This window comes from Mizuhopecten yessoensis, unplaced genomic scaffold (assembly GCF_002113885.1).
Source record: "Mizuhopecten yessoensis strain PY_sf001 unplaced genomic scaffold, ASM211388v2 scaffold11173, whole genome shotgun sequence".
Lineage (NCBI taxonomy): Eukaryota > Metazoa > Mollusca > Bivalvia > Pectinida > Pectinidae > Mizuhopecten > Mizuhopecten yessoensis.
The window spans coordinates 195430-216051 of NW_018408916.1; the positions used below are offsets into that span (position 1 = coordinate 195430).

Consider the following 20622-nt stretch of genomic DNA (forward strand, 5'->3'; position numbering starts at 1 on the left):
TATTCCAGGGGTGCAGAGAGCGAAAGTGAGCGTAACCCCTGGAGTATTGAGGATGGACAAAAGGTGGAAGTATAACAAAGTTTTACTTTATTATGACATTACATTGAGGTTTGCGCTACAATTTGTTTGCCATTGCAGGAACAGTGTATGTCTTTAAAGTAAAATGTACATGTAAATAGTTTGTTATAATATTTTGACCAGGCGTACTACATCGCAGACTTCTGAGAGTGGTGATGAACGCGAGACGCGGCGCTCTATATCGACTGCATCTGAGGAGTCTGGCAAAACTCGCAAGTCGCTGTTCAAGAAGAAGCTTAAGAAAGTAACCTCAGTATGTATTGCAAGCATTGGTTATGATTTGTTGGTACTAAAAATGGGGGTGGGGGGCATTTAGTGTTGCCCATGTCAGTCTCGTCTCGTCACGTCCCGTCCTTATGTCTTACAGACATTTTCTAGTTCAAGTGACATATGTCATTATGGATACATTTATAAAAAAAATTACGGTACTATTCTATTATTCTATCATTTTAATTCTGCATCATAGCTATGATATTTAAGGCTAGTCTTAAAACAATAGTCGATTTTTACCTTGGCAAACATTTAAGATTCAATTTTATTAAAAGGAACATTGGTAGCTAGGTATATGAGATATATTGTTTAATGTTATCTCCATGTAGATTTCACTGAAAAGATTAGCCAATAAAATTGGCTTAATATTTACATAAAATAACCAAACATTACCAATTTCTAACTTTTTAAATGAAAGAATGTCATTTATTTCTGTTGGGAAAAATTCGTACAAATTACTTTTCAGATTATCACATAACTTGTTAGATTGCTGTGAGCTTGTAGCCACTGAGGCTGTTTAGGGCTGGCTGTCTCAAACAGGATTTTAATTGCCTCTTTAAGCTTAGTGTCACAAACAATCTACCAGGGCATTTCCTCTCGTGTTACTGACAGTCTTCAATCATACATCAGTAATAACAGTACCTTTCATCTCTTGAAAAAGAAACACCAAGACGTTTCTAAAAGCACATGTCTTTCAAAACATTCTGATCCTGTTTGGTAAATTTATGTCTTTCTCTATAAACATGACAGGATCTGATATTAAACAAAACAAAAAAATCTGAAAATATCCTTTAGAAAAAAACCTGTTTAATATAAGATCCTGACATATCTATAGAAAAAGAAATGATCATTTTGAGCTTGAAACAGTATTGTATTATTTTTTATTCCACACAACTCATCATTTATCAGCCTTGTATTTGGGATCTAGGAGGATTTGCTGTGGGGGATAATAACTCGCAGAGTGTGAACGAATCTTAACATCTCCCTCACATAAGGAAGGTTGTGTACACTAGATAGAGTGTACTATATATGTCACTTGCATGCCAGACTGTCATCTTATTTTTTCCTTTTCAGTCGCTAGCCCTGCAACAGTATGCCGCAGCCAGCGACTCCGAGCTGCTAGACGAATCACACAACACCAAGCATAACTCACAGTCACCCACCACAGAGGATGACTCTATAGCCAGCAACAGTACCGGGAGACGGCGCTTCAGTAAATTCCACCTAGGTATGGAGATCAAATATCGTGATGACAGTACAAAAACAGCTGCCCCGGGATTAAGACTTGGGGAGATGATTAATGATACACTGGTTTGGACAAGTGTTCAAATTGACAAGTTGTTTTGGATTTAAAAAAAAAAAAGTCATAAAAATTAAGGTTTAAAATCATTATGCTTTATGTGAAGAGATATATAAATAATATACAATTGTTTCATGGCTATTTGGGGAACAGTCAAAACTATCATCCCGAGGTAGGGGGAAGCCCTGGGGAACTGTTTGCCCCAAATAGCATTGAAATAATTGTTTTATTACCAAATAAATATTAGTATCAATGCTGCTTGCAATGATGCCATTGCTTCAACACTGAGTCGCGGTCACCGAATTGCTTGAAGGGGGCTCTCGAGGGTGGATTTCTGCGCATCCAATTCGAGGCGGGTAACAGTTCGCTCTGACCGGGAAAACAGTTTTGACTGTTTCACCCCTACAGCCGAAATTGGACAAAAGGCCAGAAACAGTCAAAAATGACTAATTATAATGTATATAGACTATTGGGTAATAAACCTATCTACATTTGTAAATCATTAACAGTTTCCCAAATGTTAAGTATTAAGCCAGTATCACTCTGTGGCTATATATTTTGACACCAGAATCCATAATTTGTGTTGTTATGTTGATGGCATGTATCATTGTGATGTTATGTTGACCATAAATTCAATCTTTTATGTTGCAAAGTTTATAGAATCCATAATTCATGACAACACATTTTATTGTTTGTGTTGCTTTGTTGATGGAATACGGATTCGTAAATTTAATGCTTTATTGATGAAATCTGTTATTTTTGTTGCTATGTTGACAACAGTGGTCTTTGTATTATGTTGCAACGTCAACAAGAGAATTAATGACTTTTGTAGCGTTTTGTAGTGTTGTATGTTGACTAATATAATCTATCACCACTTCAAGGGAGTAAGACAGAAAAGTCCACCATGAGTGATGTATGTTGACAACAGAATCTGTCATTAGTAATGTATGTTGACAACAGAATCCACCATGAGTGATGTATGTTGACAACAGAATCTGTCATTAGTAATGTATGTTGGCAACAGAATCCACCATGAGTGATGTATGTTGACAACAGAATCCACCATTAGTGATGAATGTTGACAACATAATCTGTCATTAGTAATGTATGTTGACAACAGAATCCACCATTTGTGATGTATGTTGACAACAGAATCCGTCATTTGTGTTGCTATGTTGATTACAGAATCCATCACACTAGTGTTGCTATGTTGACAACATAATCCACCATTAGTAATGTATGTTGACAACAGAATCCATCACACTAGTGTTGCTATGTTGACAACATAATCCACCATTAGTAATGTATGTTGACAACAGAATCCATCACACTAGTGTTGCTATGTTGACAACATAATCCACCATTAGTAATGTATGTTGACAACAGAATCCATCACACTAGTGTTGCTATGTTGACAACATAATCCACCATTAGTAATGTATGTTGACAACAGAATCCATCACACTAGTGTTGCTATGTTGACAGGCTGGAGACGAGCCGCCAAGTCTGACCATGAGGAAGAGGCCCTTAGTGATCCGCCACCTCTTGACCGCCGAGAAAGTCGCAGTGAGTTACAGTTCAACCGAGTCGGCGGTAAAGGGAAAATGTCCTTCAAGACTGCCAGTCATGCAACAGTCACATTCTTAAGTGCCAGGAAACGGATTGAGGGCGGTTTGAAAAGTCTTGGAAAACGGATGAGTAAACGAGGCAGTGTGGATAGTACGTAGGAGTAACTATGTTGTGCGTGGTTCAAATGCATGAAACTTGTACAGGGTGTTGGCAATAGAGGTCAGAGTTCATGTAGTGGCGTTCTCAGTGTCGATCTTACATTACATAGGTATAACTTAACACAGTGCTACATCTGACTTTTCATATCTATTGATTACAAGTGATATCTTCTGTAATTGTAGCATGTTTGTATCTCCGTGAGAACACTAAACTTAGCATGTCTCTGTTTCTGGGATGCTTCTTTCTATCTTCATTGTTGTGTGTTCGTTATTTTGTCCTGATTCAAACAGGAAATAAAAGACAAACTGTTATGATGATCGGATGTTATTTTGAAGTTGAATTATCAAGATGCTTTTTCAAGATCGAGGTATATTGGTAAAATGTACTTATTTTGATAATTTAGGCTAGTTGAAGGTGATAGTAGGGCTTCATTGTCGAACAGTTTTGGAAGTATTTAATTATCAAAATATCATCATATTGTATCTTGTATCTGGTTATAATCATGCCATATTTGATTTGCTTTTGCATATATCTATGTAATCAAAAGCCTACTCGTGTGCGCAGGCTTTTTGTATTTTTTTCGTTAAGCCAGCTAAATGTTGACAAGATTTTCAAGGTTAGTGAACCCTCACGTTAGTTAAGAGATTGGTGTTTTCCCCTGGCGACTGCAGGTTTTGTATTACTCTTTATACCAACCGAAATACTGCAATTTTTTTAAAATGTTTGTTTCCAAGCACAAACTACAAAATTAATGATATACAGTAAAATGTCTGTTTCTGAAATATAGAACTGTTGCATATGTCTGATTGTCGTGTATAACATCACTACTCTAGATTTGTGTACTAAAAAACTTGTTAATGACGAATCCATGCTGACTATTGGTCTGTTGTCAGTTTCTTAGGAATTGGATTTACAACAGAACTTGGCATCAGACAATTTATATCATGGATTTGTTAAGATCAAGTGGGTTTTTTTGTGAATTTATTTACAAATATATATTACTTCTTATTACAATTACAATCGTTTTCTTTGTCATTGTCTTTTCTATTAAAATATATATGTACTGTATCTGTATGATTGTGTAGCTATGGACATTTTCTTTTTTCTTTTCACATAAATGATATAGAAATGCATATATATACACTACAGTTACTGGTGTTTTAATCCATTGTAAAATTCATTAAAATATGTACAACGGGCATGTTTTAAAATGTTTTAATGGAGTTATTTTTGTCGTGGAAATATGTTACAAGTTATGTAGTGAAAATAAGAAGAATTGTACGAGAAATAGATGATTTACGGTATTAAGAGAACACTATCTAATACTGAAAGTTTGGAGAAATATGTCATAGAACATACCGTGCTATGGAAAATATGAAGGCATGATAAGATGAAAGGGATGAAGATTTTTTTAATTTAAGATGTTTGTAGATTATGAAATAAAAGTATGCTAGAAATACAGTAGACAGTAGAAATACACGATAGACAGCCAGTCCAATATGAATTGTTTATCTAACTGTACTTACCTCCCTTCAACACAGACTGGAAGACCCACCAGTCAACAACGGCAGACGATGCAGAGTCCGAGTCCACACTGACCAAGGAGAAGAAGCTGGTTGATCGTTTCCTGGTGAAATCTGGGATGCTGCGGTTCTCCTTTCTCCTGGAGTGCTGTCATCCAGGCTCCATACCAGACCCAACCCTCGTCTCCGCCATGCTAGAACTGGTCAGTTTATTACTTCATGTTTAAACCATCAAATTAACAAGGTTTGAAGCAAAAAATTGGGGGGGTGATTTTTGTTTTGTTTATCAACACTTTTAGATAATATCTTTATTTTGTATTTTTAGAGGAATAAAAGCAGTATTTGCAAAGGACTTTCTATCGACCAGATTTATCCAGCTCACTTGTGTAAACATGCTTTTGAGTACTGTATTCAAGGAAATCTTTGCCAGAATTTACCTTTCTCCTTATCATCCTTTGCATTAAGGGCAAAATTATCATGACAGCAAAATTAATACACCACATATAGTAATCACATGTGGAGGACTAAATTAACACAGGGCCTATATCAATTTTACAGGTGAACTGCAAATTCTTAAATAAATGATACAGTTATTAAATACATTTGGGTGATTCAATCAACTGATCAAAATTACAAGTATCAGAATCAAAGTATACACAGCATCCTTACTTAAAGATTTACTTTTAATACTGTAACTCTTAGTCGCTCTTGGTAAAACTGGTGTTGTTGCCTTATGTTACAAGATTTTCTTTCCCTTTTATGGTGTGAAGGATGCACCTGTGATTGCCAGAGCATCCCTGTTGTTGGAATGTGCTCACTTTATCCATCGCTGTAACCATGGCGACTGGCCAAACTGGATGCACCTGAACCTTCCCAGCTTCCGTCACTCTGCCTCAGCTTTGCAAAACAGAGGCCAGCCATCTGGTTACAGGCGAACTCTGACCTTACAGAAGGCAGCTGGGCGAATGTTCTATGCTTGGGCAGAGGTAAGTCTTCATCTTAACTAACATGTGACCAAGCCCATTTAACCACTGTTCCTTACACTGACTTTCGCTTGAAAATGTAAGTTTAGTTTTCCTTTAAAAAAATTAGAGCTATACCACTGACTTTCGCTTGAAAATGTAAGTTTAGTTTTCCTTTAAAATAATTAGAGATATACAGGCCCAATTGACCTTTTTTTATCTGCTTTAGAACCTTGGTACCATGCTGCAGTACATTCTGTCTAAAGAGTACGCCAGTAAGCTTGACGTCATTGGAGACGTAAGGTCGGAAGCAAGGAAACGTGAACTCAGAACCATGGATGATGAGGAAGACTTTTTAGATGAAGGTAGATAACAATGATTTTCTAACATTTGACCTGTTTAAAATTCAGTTTTTGATAATCCTGCTCACCCTTTGATTAAATAGTAGATAGCGTTTCTTTAGGATTTGGAAACCGGTACATAGTCCTGCTTTAATATGAAATTCAGATTAACTGTTATAAAGCTGAAATTTTTACACTTTGACGTACTGCAACTTTGATCCGTAAGATCATGAAACTATTTTGGACTAAGTCATCGATGTTTACAATACCTAAATATGCATCAGTGCACATGTACTGCATTGAACATCAAACTTAATGGGTTAGCTTGGATAACATTTTGATTGAAATGAAAGTTATAAGAATAATATGAATGTATTCAATATGTTGATGGTTTATTATATCTTTGTTTTATTCTATGTAAATGATTTTATTTATCCTCTCTACAGCAACAGTGACTGTTTTCCATGTTCATGGTCTAAACATCTTTTGTCTACAGCCACAGTGAATTTTTTCCATGTTCATGGTTTAAACATCTTTTGTCTACAGCCACAGTGAATGTTTTCCATGTTCATGGTCTAAACATCTTTTGTCTACAGCAACAGTGACTATTTTCCATGTTCATGGTCTAAACATCTTTTGTCTACAGCTACAGTGAATGACTCGGGTAGTTCATGTCCCTATGCTCTCAAAATGATAGCCTGTCTGGTTCTTCAAGAAATCACAACTTTTCTACGAGAAACCTTTCGAGATTTACCAAAAAGTCGTAGTCCTCGAAGGGAAGGAGGATGCTGGGAACGCAATCTGACAACACGTAGATGGAGCAGCATAGTGAGCAGTCCCGGCCATTCCCCGGGTTCCGAGTCCAACATGGCTGATATTCCTCACTCCTCCTCTGGTAAACTTCAGACACTTATAATTGTTATGACTGTCATGTAAGATATTTTAAATTCTGTAATAAGATATTAAGCCGTCACTATATTATCATATGCTTTACAAATACTGCAGACTTATGACGGTTGTCAATCTGTCTGAAATGACTAAAGTAAAGCATGTTCACATCAACAATAATATTGTAAACATACCAGGCTTATAATGAAGCTGTATACTAGTTCCATAGCATCGATGTCTGTTTTTAAATGTAATGTTTTTCGGGAATAAATCGTTCCGGACCTGTAAATGTTTATGCAGGCCTTGAAAGGCTTTGTCAAGGCTCACCTGAAAGCACCAACAGATTACTAGGGCCGACCTTATTTCATAAACGAACAACTCTGTTCCAACCAGTCCAATCGTTTGGATCGTGATAAACGAAAGCGGCTTTGGTGTAACTTATCATCCCATCTCTTTGTACTATATTTCCATCATACAGATTTGAATTATGGTTAAGAAGTCTTACATAGATTTTTATGTCACTGTTTCTGCAAAATTAATTCTTACTAATGATTATAGAAGTTATATAGCTTAATTCTGATTTATATGATGCCTAGGTGTTGCAGTAGGGAGTCCAGGGGTTGGAGAGAGGAAGATCAGTTTTGCTGTCCTGGGTCATGCTGACCGGTCCGACTCTTTACATAGTAGTACAACATCTATCTCTGTACTGGACCCGACCATGTCACCACATATACCCGGAGATGAACGCAAAGGTATTCAATATGCTCCGATCGGGCGAGCTACTTTGTGAGTTAAATGGCACGGATTTGGTTATCCTAATCTTCTTCCTACCTATAAAAGACTGAGTTTTTGGTTGTTTACATATTTGCATTGCTTACCTCATTTCAGCTTGATTATTAGAGATTTCTGAAAAAAATGGGTTTAAAAGTGTGTTTACTGTGAGTCAGAAATTTAAAATTAACATTAAGTGAATGTTGGTTTAGGTCGGAGACTTGCCCAGGGGAGACAGAAGTTGTTGAGGTACAATAGACGAGGATCCACACAAAACACAAGCTTCCGGCATAACCGCAGCTTCCGACTGATGAGGCAAGCGGAGGGAAGTGAGTTTTTCAATAGGTCAATGAGATTGTGACATAAAAATGTTGATCTACAAGATATTTAAACATTATATAGCTACCTTATGTTAAGTTGATATGTTGTTGATATGTTCTTGAAGTTAATTTGCTTTATTGTTTTATATTTAAATTTTCATCCTGTGAGCTTTGAATATTTCCTGATTAGAACACAAGAGTAGAAAATATTTATGTGGATACCTGTAGGTGATGTAAAACATTAAGGCTTAATTGTAAAGAAAAATCTACTTTCCTTTTAGGTATAAAACGTATAGGAAGTGTAAAGGGAAGAAAGGTTAGCAGTCAGTCCCTGCAGTCTGGAGGCGAGAGGTTTCCGGAAGAGGATGGAGTGGATGACATGGAGTCAGTCCTGAGTGATGAACCAGAGAGTGGGCCCGAATACCAGGAGGCCGATGACTACAGTCTCTGTCAGAACATGCCCTGGATTAAGGTATAATTACTTGAAGGACAAGTACTGTGGTAATTATGCAAAGTTGAGAGTTAGCTCAAGAGCTGAATCTTGTCATAGAAACAACTCACAAGGGTGAGATGTCTTAATAAATATGATTATAGAAAATTTGTCCACAAACATTTCACACTAATGAAATGTCTAGTTTGTAGAATTTCTACAAACCTCAGGTCAAGGCAATAATGGGTGATACAAGTGACAAAGCTGTCAGATACCTCCTGGTCCTTTTCATGTTCTTAGTCTGCTTCTTTATATGTCGTGTCTTGGTTTTGAACTTGTATTACTTTCCTGACCTTATATGAACATTATGATACTGGAATCACTGTGTCTATCTGTACCTAAATTACATTTGTTTCTAGACAATAACTTGTGTTCCCTTTCTGCTACGTCCATCTTACTAAATATAACGGCTACTTATGATGGATATCTATTTTGGGGTCAAACGTCAATTTCACAAGGACTAAGTTATGCGATAATAATTTTCCTGACCATTTAGTAGAGTAGAACTTCAATTTATCACAAGATGCCTACTCATAGAGTAAAGAGGTGACCTATTGGTATCAAGGTTGACGGTCAAGGTCACATTGAACCACCTTCCAAAATTTTGAAGGGTATCTTTCCACCTAGGACTTTGAATCTTTACAGAATGACTACCATGGGTGATGAAGGTCCCTACGTATGTTTGCTCTCTATATATCTAGAATTAAAGGTCTTTTGATTTGGTTAACTCATTCACCCCTGAAATTTCACAATGGACTATTCCAACCTTTGAAACGGAAGAGTTCAAATGTGTCTTCAGGGGTGAATGAGTTAAAACATGGATTTAGCAAGAAAAAAGCCTTGATTGTGGTCAAACAGGCAATTAAGTTGTTTCCTTTTCTGTTCTATAAAACATGTACTTTGATGTATTGTCAAACAAAATTTGAATTAAACAAAGTTTAAACCAAGATGTTCCATATCAAAAATTAAAAAAAATATATTTCAATACCATGCTAAATTATTTTTGCTGAAAGTTGGATTGAATTTGCTACAAAATCATTTTTAAAATGTTAACAGGTGGTAGTACAGTTGGCAAACTTGTCCAACTTCATCTGCCCCCACCAGAGCTACTGTCATCCCAACTGTTACGAGCGACAGAGGCGGTCCTGCTCACGCCTCGTCACTGCAATGAGGAAAGTGTACCTGTCGACAGAGCATGACCCAGAAACTCTGGACAAAAGTAAACAAGGCCTACATGCAGATTTCTTGAAGGAGAGACTCAAGCGAAGGGTGAATAGTCTTTTTACAGTAAAACATGTATTTAATGAACATCAGGGGAGCTATAAGAAGTAAGTTCGCTGTATATATAATTTGTAATAAAAGTTTGACACTCATGATGTAATTTTTGCCAGAAAACACATACTGTAAATGAATTCTTGAGGAAGAAGTCTTAATAAATGTGATTATACATTTTTTTTATGCTGCCACAATTTTACAGCAAAATTTGGCATTGTTAAGGGGTTTGATATGTTGATGTAAACATTTTAAGATATTGTACAGAAAAAGGGAAAAAAAGGACTGTAAAATATATATGTTGGTGGTAAAAGAGGTGTCAGGTGATCGACTGTATACTGAAAGTAATTCAGATTTATAACATTTTTTTCAAAATTCAGAAAATTGTTCTATTTTTAATAACTATTAATTATTAACTCAACAGCAATTTCATTTGATATATGGAAAAAAAGGGAAAAAATACCATTCACCTTAATGGCTGGCTGGGAGAGTGTGTATTCACTTTGGTTCTCTTCAATATATAATATTGCTTGTTATTATTTATCTTAGGAGTCCATATTCCAGCAAAGTTCTCCGACCAAGCGACGAGAGAGTACTCCACTCCTGGAAAAGATCAAGACAGATGTGTCTATGAGCAAACTGAAGATGAACTCCACCACAGTGAAGAAGGAAGAAAAACCCAAGGAAGTCAAGGAGGACACTGCCATAATGAAGTACATCACTTCACAGGTTAGTCTAGATCTGGCACTACAGAAGACTCAAGTAAAACAGGATTAGAAGGAAGCCCAGGGGAGGGACTAAGATAATGTCTGCTTTCGTGCAGCCTCCTTGACTGTTTCATGAAACAACTAGCCCAACCTGAAAGAAAACGGCAGGCACAGATCCAAAACCAAGAGAGACCTGTGTAAAATTCAGCACCTTCATATTGAGGGGTCCTGATGTACCAGGCTGAAATAAAATTGCTAACTATATCATTAGGTTGCATTATTTCTACATAAAACATGTACCTATATATTTTAGGACATGTTATATAAAATTAAGTGGACATGTCACAAAACTCCAGAATATTTCTGTGCCACCTGAACCATTTCAGGGATGTATAAAAGATTGTTTACTTTCTGCATGTTTCTTGTAATGAAGGCTTTACTGTTCCTGTATGTTGGATTTAATGAGAATTTTCCTATCATTGATCAATTATATCAAAGTTGTAAATCTACTGTGTGACCTTCCCTCTGATAAGGTCCAGAAGCTGACACAGTGCCCCATGGGGATCCTTGCGAAGGCAGCTCCAATCTTGACGGAGGACAACTTGATAGACATCCTACCTGTAGCGTGGGAGCTGATGCTGGAGACCGACCAGGAACTGGCAGCTGCTGCAGGTATGACCTGCTCACCATCCTTGTATCAACCTTTAATACTGTGTCTTTGATGTCATACTGAGTAACAGGTTTAATTGGAAACATGTTATTTTCACTCTCAGAGTAGATTTTTTTTCCGAAGGACCAAGGTGAGCTTATGCCATACCGTGGCGTCCGGCGTCCTCTGTCCATCCGCCAGTCTGTAGTCCGTCATCCGTCCGTCAACAATTTCTTCAAACGTCTTTTTATTAATCACTGATCGGAATTTAACTAAATTTGACTGGAAGCATCCCTAGGTGGTGGGGATTCAAAATTGTCCAAATGGTGGGGCTGACCCCCCAAGGGGCTGAGGGGCGGGGCCAAAAGGGGGCAATTTGGCTATATTGCTTTAAGCAACTTCTTCTCTGGAACTAAAAGATGGATATCAACCATATTTGACTGGAATCATCCCTAGGTGGTGGTGTTTCAAAATTGTACAAATGGTTGGGCTGACCCCAAAGGGGGTTGAAAGGTGGGGCCAAAAGGGGGCAATTTGGCTATATTGCCATAAACGACTTCTGTAGAACTATGCACTGGATATCATTTTTTTTTATCAAAAGCATTCATGGGAGACAGGGATTAAAAATTGTACAAATGGTTGGGCTGACCCCCCAGGGGGATGAGGGGCGGGGCCAAAAAGGGTTATTTGTCTATGTTGCTTTAAGCGACTTCTCTGGAACTAAGTGATGGATATTAACCATACTTGATTGGAACCATCCCTAGGTGATGGTGATACAAAATTGTACACATTGTTGGGCTGACCCCCCAGGGGGCTGAGGGACGGGGCCAAAAGGGGGCAATTTGGCTATTTTGCTATAAACGACTTCTTCTATAGAACTATGCACTGGATATCAATCATACTTGGTTGGAAGCATTCATGGGAGGCAGGGATTCAAAATTGTACAAATGGTGGGGCTGACCCCCCCGGGCTAAGGGGTGGGGTCGAAAAAAGTTTATTACTTGAAAATGGTTGAGATCTCCACCGTATAACCATATATACAATTGCTGAGTATAGGGAGAAGAATGCACATTTGCTTCCAGGATGGCTCTAGGGTCTGACCTAGACATAGTCCATGGGTCATCACTTTAAAACGGTTGAGATCCCCACCCCAAAACTATACATACAAATGCTGGGCATAAAGAGACGAATGCAGTCATGATATTAGAATAGACCCTGGGGTCTGACCAAACCCCTAGGGATTTAGTTTCTTAGGAACAGCTTGGAAACAGTTGATATCCCCACCCTATAACCATATATACAATTGCCGAGTATAAAGAGATGAATGCACATATGCTTCCATTATGGCCTTTGGGTTTACCCCACCCTTGGAGACTTAACCCCTGGGTCAAAACTTGGAAATGGTTAAGATCCCCACCCCAAAACTATATATACAATTGTTTGGCATAAAGAGACGAATGCAGTCATGGTATTAGAATTGACCCCAAGGTCTGCCCCACCCTTGCAGACTTAACCCCTGGGTCATAACTTTGAAACAGTTGAGATCCCCACCCCAAAACTATAAATACAAATGCTGGGCAAAAATAGACGAATGCAGTCATGATATTATAATTGATCCTGGGTTCTGGCCACAACCCTAGGGACCTAGTTTCTGAGTCACAGCTTAGAAACAGTTGAGATTTCCAACCCATAACTATACATAAAATTGCTGGGCATGAAAAATCTAATACAGATATGCTACAAGGATTGTCCTTGGGGTCGGGCATATTCCCTTTGATCTCATTTGGAGAATATTTTGCCATGATTGCTTAGATATCCAGGTGAGCAATACAGGCCCTCTGGGCCTCTTGTTAAAGAAAACATTTTAGAAAAAATAAATGTTGGTTAATCCATCAACTATAAAACCCTAAAAATGAAACCACTATGAAAATTAACTTTTACATAATATTTTAGTCTATCTTCACTGCCTTTGATGTTATATTTGGCTGCTAATACAGTGGCATTGGTGTCATTGAGATACTTAAAATTATGTCTATTTACAGCATCAGTGTTCCTGCTGTCCTCAGTGAAGACGCCAGACAAGGCACACGCCTTGATCACCAAGGAATTACAACATGAAGACACATGTCAGAGGATAAATGCTGTTCTCAGGTCAGGCTCTTAACATTGTTCTCAGGTCAGGCTTTCAACAATATTCTCAGGTCAGGCTCTTAACAATGTTCTCAAGTCAGGCTCTTAACAATGTTTTAAGGTCAGGCTCTTAATATTCTCAGGTCAGACTCTTAACACTGTTCTCAAGTCAGTCTCTTAACAATGTTCTCAGGCCAGGCTCATAACACTGTTTTAAGGTCAGGCTCATAACACTGTTCTCATGTCAGTCTCTTAACAATGTTCTCATGTCAGTCTCTTAACAATGTTCTCATGTCAGTCTCTTACCACTGTTCTCAGGTCAGGCTCTTAACAATGTTTTCATGTCAGTCTCTTAACAATGTTCTCATGTCAGTCTAACAATGTTCTCATGTCAGTCTCTTACCACTGTTCTCATGTCAGGCTCTTAACAATGTTCTCATGTCAGTCTCTTAACAATGTTCTCATGTCAGGCTCTTAGGTCAGGCTCTTAACATTGTTCTCAGGTCAGTCTCTTAACAATGTTCTCATGTCAGGCTCTTAACACTGTTCTCATGTCAGGCTCTTAACATTGTTCTCAGGTCATGCTCTTAACACTGTTCTCATGTCAGGCTCTTAGCACTGTTCTCGGGTCAGACTCTTAACAATGTTCTCATGTCAGGCTCTTAACACTGTTCTCAGGTCAGGCTTTCAACAATATTCTCAGGTCAGGCTCTGAACAATGTTCTCAAGTCAGGCTCTTAACAATGTTTTAAGGTCAGGCTCTTAATATTCTCAGGTCAGACTCTTAACACTGTTCTCAAGTCAGTCTCTTAACAATGTTCTCAGGTCAGGCTCATAACACTGTTCTCAGGTCAGGCTCATAACACTGTTCTCATGTCAGTCTCTTAACAATGTTATCAGGTCAGGCTCATAACACTGTTCTCATGTCAGTCTAACAATGTTCTCAGGTCAGTCTCATAACACTGTTCTCAGGTCAGGCTTTCAACAATATTCTCAGGTCAGTCTAACAATGTTCTCAGGTCAGTCTCATAACACTGTTCTCAGGTCAGGCTTTCAACAATATTCTCAGGTCAGTCTAACAATGTTCTTATGTCAGGCTCTTAACATTGGTCTCATGTCAGTCTCTTAACACTGTTCTCATGTCAGTCTAACAATGTTCTCATGTCAGGCTCTTAACATTGTTCTCATGTCAGTCTAACAATGTTCTCATGTCAGTCTAACAATGTTCTTATGTCAGGCTCTTAACATTGTTCTCATGTCAGTCTCTTAACAATGTTCTCATGTCAGTCTCTTAACAATGTTCTCATGTCAGGCTCTTAACATTGTTCTCAGGTCAGTCTCTTAACAATGTTCTCATGTCAGTCTCTTACCACTGTTCTCATGTCAGGCTCTTAACAATGTTCTCATGTCAGGCTCTTAACATTGTTCTCATGTCAGTCTCTTAACAATGTTCTCATGTCAGTCTAACAATCCTATCATCCCAGGCTCTTAACAATGGTTCCATGTCAGTCTAACAATGTTCTTATGTCAGGCTCTTAACATTGTTCTCAGGTCAGGCTTTCAACAATATTCTCAGGTCAGGCTCTTAACAATGTTCTCATGTTAGTCTCTTAACAATGTTCTCATGTCATTCTAACAATGTTCTCAGGTCAGGCTCTTAACAATGTTTTCATGTCAGTCTCTTAACAATGTTCTCATGTCAGGCTCTCAACATTGTTCTCAGGTCAGTCTCTTAACGATGTTCTCATGTCAGTCTCTTACCACTGTTCTCAGGTCAGGCTCTTAACAATGTTCTCATGTCAGTCTAACAATGTTCTCATGTCAGGCTCTTAACATTGTTCTCAGGTCAGTCTCTTAACAATGTTCTCATGTCAGTCTCTTAACACTGTTCTCAGGTCAGGCTCTTAACAACGTTCTCAGGTCAGGCTCTTAACACTGTTCTCGGGTCAGGCTCTTAACAATGTTCTCAGGTCAGGCTCTTAACAATGTTCTCATGTCAGTCTAACAATGTTCTCATGTCAGTCTCTTACCACTGTTCTCATGTCAGGCTCTTAACAATGTTCTCATGTCAGTCTCTTAACAATGTTCTCATGTCAGGCTCTTAACACTGTTCTCATGTCAGGCTCTTAACATTGTTCTCAGGTCATGCTCTTAACACTGTTTTCATGTCAGGCTCTTAGCACTGTTCTCATGTCAGACTCTTAACAATGTTCTCATGTCAGGCTCTTAACAATGTTCTCAGGTCAGGCTCTTAACAATGTTCTCAGGTCAGGCTCTCAACAATATTCTCAGGTCAGGCTCTTAACACTGTTCTCAGGTCAGGCTCTTAACAATGTTCTCAGGTTAGGCTCTTAACACTGTTCTCGGGTCAGACTCTAAACAATATTCTCATGTCAGGCTCTTAACACTGTTCTCGGGTCAGACTAACAATGTTCTCAGGTCAGGCTCCTGAGAGTATTACCTATTTGGGCTCTTAATCCTTTTTTTCGATCAGGTCAGACTCATAACAATGTCAAAATTATTGTTGTGTTAATATAAAGTAATTTATTTAGAATATTTTATAAAATATCAATCGATACACTAATCAAAACTGATTTTGTATTGTTTTTTTGCTTCTTTTTTTTTCAGGTTTGGTGTTCTTTGGAAATTTAGACATCAAGTTTGGCCAAGAATGGAAGATGGAGGAAACATGTTCTTCAAGGTAAAAACAAATACAATAATTGTATAAATTGGAGGGAGATCTCCCACACTGGGCTCCTTAAAGGTTGGCAACACTGACAATTTAATATTAAGTAATAATTACCATCTTCATGTAACCTTGGGTGTTGCAAGAATATGAAACCTTGATTATATAAAAGGAGACATTCTATAAGAACCAGTATTGGGCTGAGCTACCAGAGACCAGCCTTTGTTACCTTGATGAAGACTGAATGAAGACTACTTTCATAAATGACTGAGACATTGGATATTGTGTACCTCATGTGATGTCAAATTATGGCTCTTGAGAAAAGGTATTAAAGCCTTGACCAGGCTCTTCATATTAAGAAAGAAAAGTGTGTACCTCCTCCTGCAACTGAGGCCATGATATTGGCTAAATGAAGTCTGTACCCTGCCCTCTCACTCGAATAATGCCCTTAACAATTGCTAAATGAGGTTTAATGTCGCCACATGCAATTACATGTATATTCTTTAAAGAGAAATTTTATGTGATAAGAACAAAGAAATATCATTCTACACAAATCACATAATCAAGTTTCTAATAAAAAAGAAACTTGTCAAAAGATAAATTTAAATGAAATCATCAGAACTGTAAAGCATCTTATCTATGATGTCAGATACCACCTATTTTGTGTTTGTTTTATAAGCTGCCACCACCCAACATAGACTTTACGCTGCCCTCGCCAACCATTGGCCTGCCCACTCAGACGGTGGTGGACCCACCCTGGACTCCACACTTCAAGGCCAAGATAGAGGAAGTGACAGTCAACCAAGAAGGCACAGTAAGTCTGGTTACTTCAGGTTCAGGAGGTAGGTTTGCCATTTAGCCCACAATTGAAATCAGTTGTATGTGTAAGTCAAACCTGTCAATAAAGGACTGGCCGAGACTGAAAGGAAAGACAGTCTCAACAGGTTGGTATGGAGAAAGAATCACTTGAGGAACCATTAAATGTGTAGTTATAGACAGATGAAAGTTAGGTGTATGTACCTTTCCTACCCTAAATTTCTGTGCCCAACCGAAACGTTATTTTTAGCAATTTTCTTCAAGGAAGCACTGTTTAAGTCAAGATCACTCTCCTTTGTTCACCAAGAAGAAAGAAAAAGAAACATTTTAAAGAAAGATGTTTTAATGAAAGAATTTTGTTTCTTAAGTATGACGACTTATGTAAGGCTTTATGCAAACAGAACCGTGTTAAAAAATATAAAATATGTGTAATTTTAAAATGCTACAAACACATTCAGCACTACCATGCGTGTCCATTAATCCAAACACTGCTTGATCAAACGTTTGTGCTACTCTGTCAGAAATCCTTAGTTACCGCAACCACCACCCGTAGGAAGGAACAACAGGAAATGATCCGGAAAGCTCTCCAGGCAGAGGAGGAGAGAAAGCGGGTTGGACGTGAAAACTTCCCAATGACGACAGTTTCCATCACCCAGCTTGCAGCCTATGAGCCGGCACTCCACCATGCAGGGGAGGAGCACGAGGAAGGTATACAGGTCCTCACATTCACAAGACAAAATAATTTTTGAGTAACATGTCCTGTTTGAAAAGAATAAAAAGTAAAATGTTACTAGAGTTACTTAACCGCAAAATACTGTTTTTGAAGGTGTGAATGTCTGACTAAATTAACACCACAAACTATCTGTAAAAGTTAAGTTGCAATAATAAAGTGATATTGAAAATTTTCGCATTTATTAAATACTTAAATCATATCATATCTGTCAGTGTCCATTATGTATTGATTATTTTTATGATATTATTGTGTTTTTGAATATTTTGACTTTATGTAATATTTGAAATATTTATATCAACCTGTTGTATTTCATGATAATTACAGTGATACGTAATAAATATCTAATGTTTTTTCTCTCAATCGTTTTATGAGATATTGCAATAATAAATTACTATTAAATAAAATATTTGCATTATCAATTTTGTGGTATATAAATATATTAAAGCATGAAAGTTAACAATGGTCTATGTAAATTTTATGGAAAATTAAATCTGGCGTAAAAATGTAGGATGTTTGCACTACCGAACGTTGGTAGAATGTTTGTGACGCCCCCTCCACAACGTCTGTAATACACCCGATCCCCTTGTTGCTTTCTCCGTCGACACTGTTTAACAGACTGTGTTTGCTATCTGTTGTCCGTGGTTAACCAATTCGGTATTGTACTAAAACAAGAGTTACCCTCCCCTTATGTAACGATAGTGAAATAGTTGATTTTCTAATAATAGGCAACGTACCTTATTGCTATATATTTACTAGAAATAAAAAATACTAACTGATAAAAAAAAAATGGAGATTTAAATGTCACTCCAATTTTGTAATTCTTGGATTTGTTGAGGTGATGTACGTAGTTGAGAATGATTATTCTTCACCAGAGTCATCTAGAAACTATGTGGAATTGAAAAAAAAAATGGAAGATCATGCGTGTCATTTTCATTCAAAGTGACAATAAAATGTGTTTCTAAATTGTCACCTATCTTGACAAAATACTAAAAGCATGTGATACGTATATCAATTTCAGTAAAAAAAAATAACTTATTAATATTTACTAACTTATTATTACTAATGAGTAAAGCAAACAAAATGTAACATACAACTATTGTAACCGGAGTTTTGCTAACAAATACTGACTAACTACACTGTATGTATGTATTGACGATCAGTTGGGAGAATTGGACACCAGTCATTTACTTTATAATATAATCAAGCCCTGTCGAATGATATAAAGTCTTTGTGTCTTTGACATGAGGACTGGAGAACAGAAAGAGAAGGCCTCTAAGTTGTCTGTTGTCACACTCATTGGCAACTTTAAAACCCTTTCAATTTGCTTAATTTTCTATATGTACATATGTCTGGTGAATTATAAGTTTCGTAATGGAAACAAACTTGACATTGCTAACCAATATCTATATAATTTGAATGGAGTTATGAGGTGTTTGTTATGGAAAAAAATGTAGGTTCCGAGAGGAGTGTGTTTTGATCATATTTCATGAGATTTCTGATATGAAACGTCTAGCTGCGTTAGAACATGGGGTTATTGACCATGCTGTTGGGTTTGATAGACTTTTTGAAAATTGATACATATATTGAAAATAACTCCAGGAAACGATAGTGAAATTATTCATAGTAATTAGGAAACAATGTTTTTTTCAAAATACATTAACATTCCTTAATTTTTTAAGATTTCCTTGGGACAGCATTTCTGAGAAGGTAGGGCAAAATCTGAAGTTAAGGATTTTTTTTTCTAGCTTAGTTCAACTAATGCTTTCCTATGGAAAATATCTTATTCAGGAATCTCTTTAAGTGAAGGAGGTGCTTGTGAAACTATCAGATTTTGTCCTGGATTTCGGAAATTATTTTATCATGTTTTTTCGTACATAACTATAGAAAAATTGCCTGTTTGTATATACCTAAATGTCCAGTGTTTTAAAACCTTTTAAGAAGCCAACTTAGTTGAGTCTGAAGATGTGTTCCATGTCTAGTTCATGTTATGTGTGTGACATATTTGTGCTCAACCCGAATCCCAGAAACCATTCCACCCTACATCTCAACTTCACCGGCAGATACAGAATGACGAATGAGAGATGGGGTGTAAAGGCAACCTCGATATATTCCCTCCGTGTCCAATTCTCCCAAACGTTTGTTCTTACCTGAATATGATGTTAACTTATCAACTGTGACCAGCCATACCAACAGAGATCATCATTGTTTAAAAAAATCTTGTATGTTAAATGCTGAAATCAAATAATGAGAAGAAAAAAAAATCTTTCCATTTTCAAAAATCCATTATACAATATCAAGGAAACTTGTCTAGTTAAACACGCTATAGAATCCAACAAATGAGTTGTATTAGACAGGGTGTCAGTAAACACAGGTTTTGTTTGATACTGTCAGATTTGACAGACTAAATCAGCATCATTGTGTTTATCTGAACCGGATCATTAAATCTGAATTTTCGATGTTTAAAGATGTTTTATCAAAGTTTTACTTTATAAACAAACAATGTACGTTTTATACATGTCGCAACATTTCAAGACCGACCGGTCCCTTTGTCAAGCGATGACAATCTGCAAAGAACCAGTCAGACTTGAAACGTTGCGACACATTCAATATGTATATTGCTTGTGTATAAAGTAAAACTTTGATATTACACATTTCCAAACTGATGAATTTTATTGAAGACATACAAAGAAGTGTACGTTGGTGATCCCTGTGGTAGGCACCCTAACCTTTCCTGCGTCCACTCCACATGTAATGCGCCTGCTTCTAATTTTGTCCTAACTATAGCAATCATTCCTGAGGAGCTTAACTTGGCTGCACGGCGTGTTTCCCTTGCTCCCGTCAATCGTGCTAACGTCCAAAGTCGTAGCTTGTCCTGGAGAAATGGTAGTGTGCATTGGGCCAGATTTTTACTTGAAGGTACAAACAAAAATGTTTTCTTTAATCTGACCGTCAAATGGC

The 20622-nt window shown here is 37.3% G+C and overlaps 1 protein-coding gene across 7 annotated transcripts in view; it reads left to right on the plus strand.

Moving 5' to 3' along the window:
- The window catches only part of LOC110467393 (protein unc-80 homolog), a 59719-nt gene that overhangs the window by 8137 nt on the left and 30960 nt on the right, over positions 1-20622 (plus strand). For 4 of the 7 annotated variants that reach the window (XM_021524524.1, XM_021524525.1, XM_021524527.1 and 1 more), the window contains exons 9-26: positions 202-331; positions 1423-1576; positions 3134-3367; positions 4918-5102; positions 5670-5885; positions 6091-6226; positions 6849-7097; positions 7687-7842; positions 8074-8190; positions 8463-8653; positions 9728-9940; positions 10493-10672; positions 11184-11322; positions 13342-13450; positions 16058-16130; positions 16795-16929; positions 17453-17639; positions 20449-20580. In XM_021524524.1, the coding sequence (XP_021380199.1) occupies positions 202-331; positions 1423-1576; positions 3134-3367; positions 4918-5102; positions 5670-5885; positions 6091-6226; positions 6849-7097; positions 7687-7842; positions 8074-8190; positions 8463-8653; positions 9728-9940; positions 10493-10672; positions 11184-11322; positions 13342-13450; positions 16058-16130; positions 16795-16929; positions 17453-17639; positions 20449-20580 (2936 nt within the window). The remainder of the gene's footprint in view (positions 1-201; positions 332-1422; positions 1577-3133; positions 3368-4917; positions 5103-5669; positions 5886-6090; positions 6227-6848; positions 7098-7686; positions 7843-8073; positions 8191-8462; positions 8654-9727; positions 9941-10492; positions 10673-11183; positions 11323-13341; positions 13451-16057; positions 16131-16794; positions 16930-17452; positions 17640-20448; positions 20581-20622) is intronic. The other 3 variants (XM_021524526.1, XM_021524528.1, XM_021524530.1) reach the window with 2 other exon arrangements.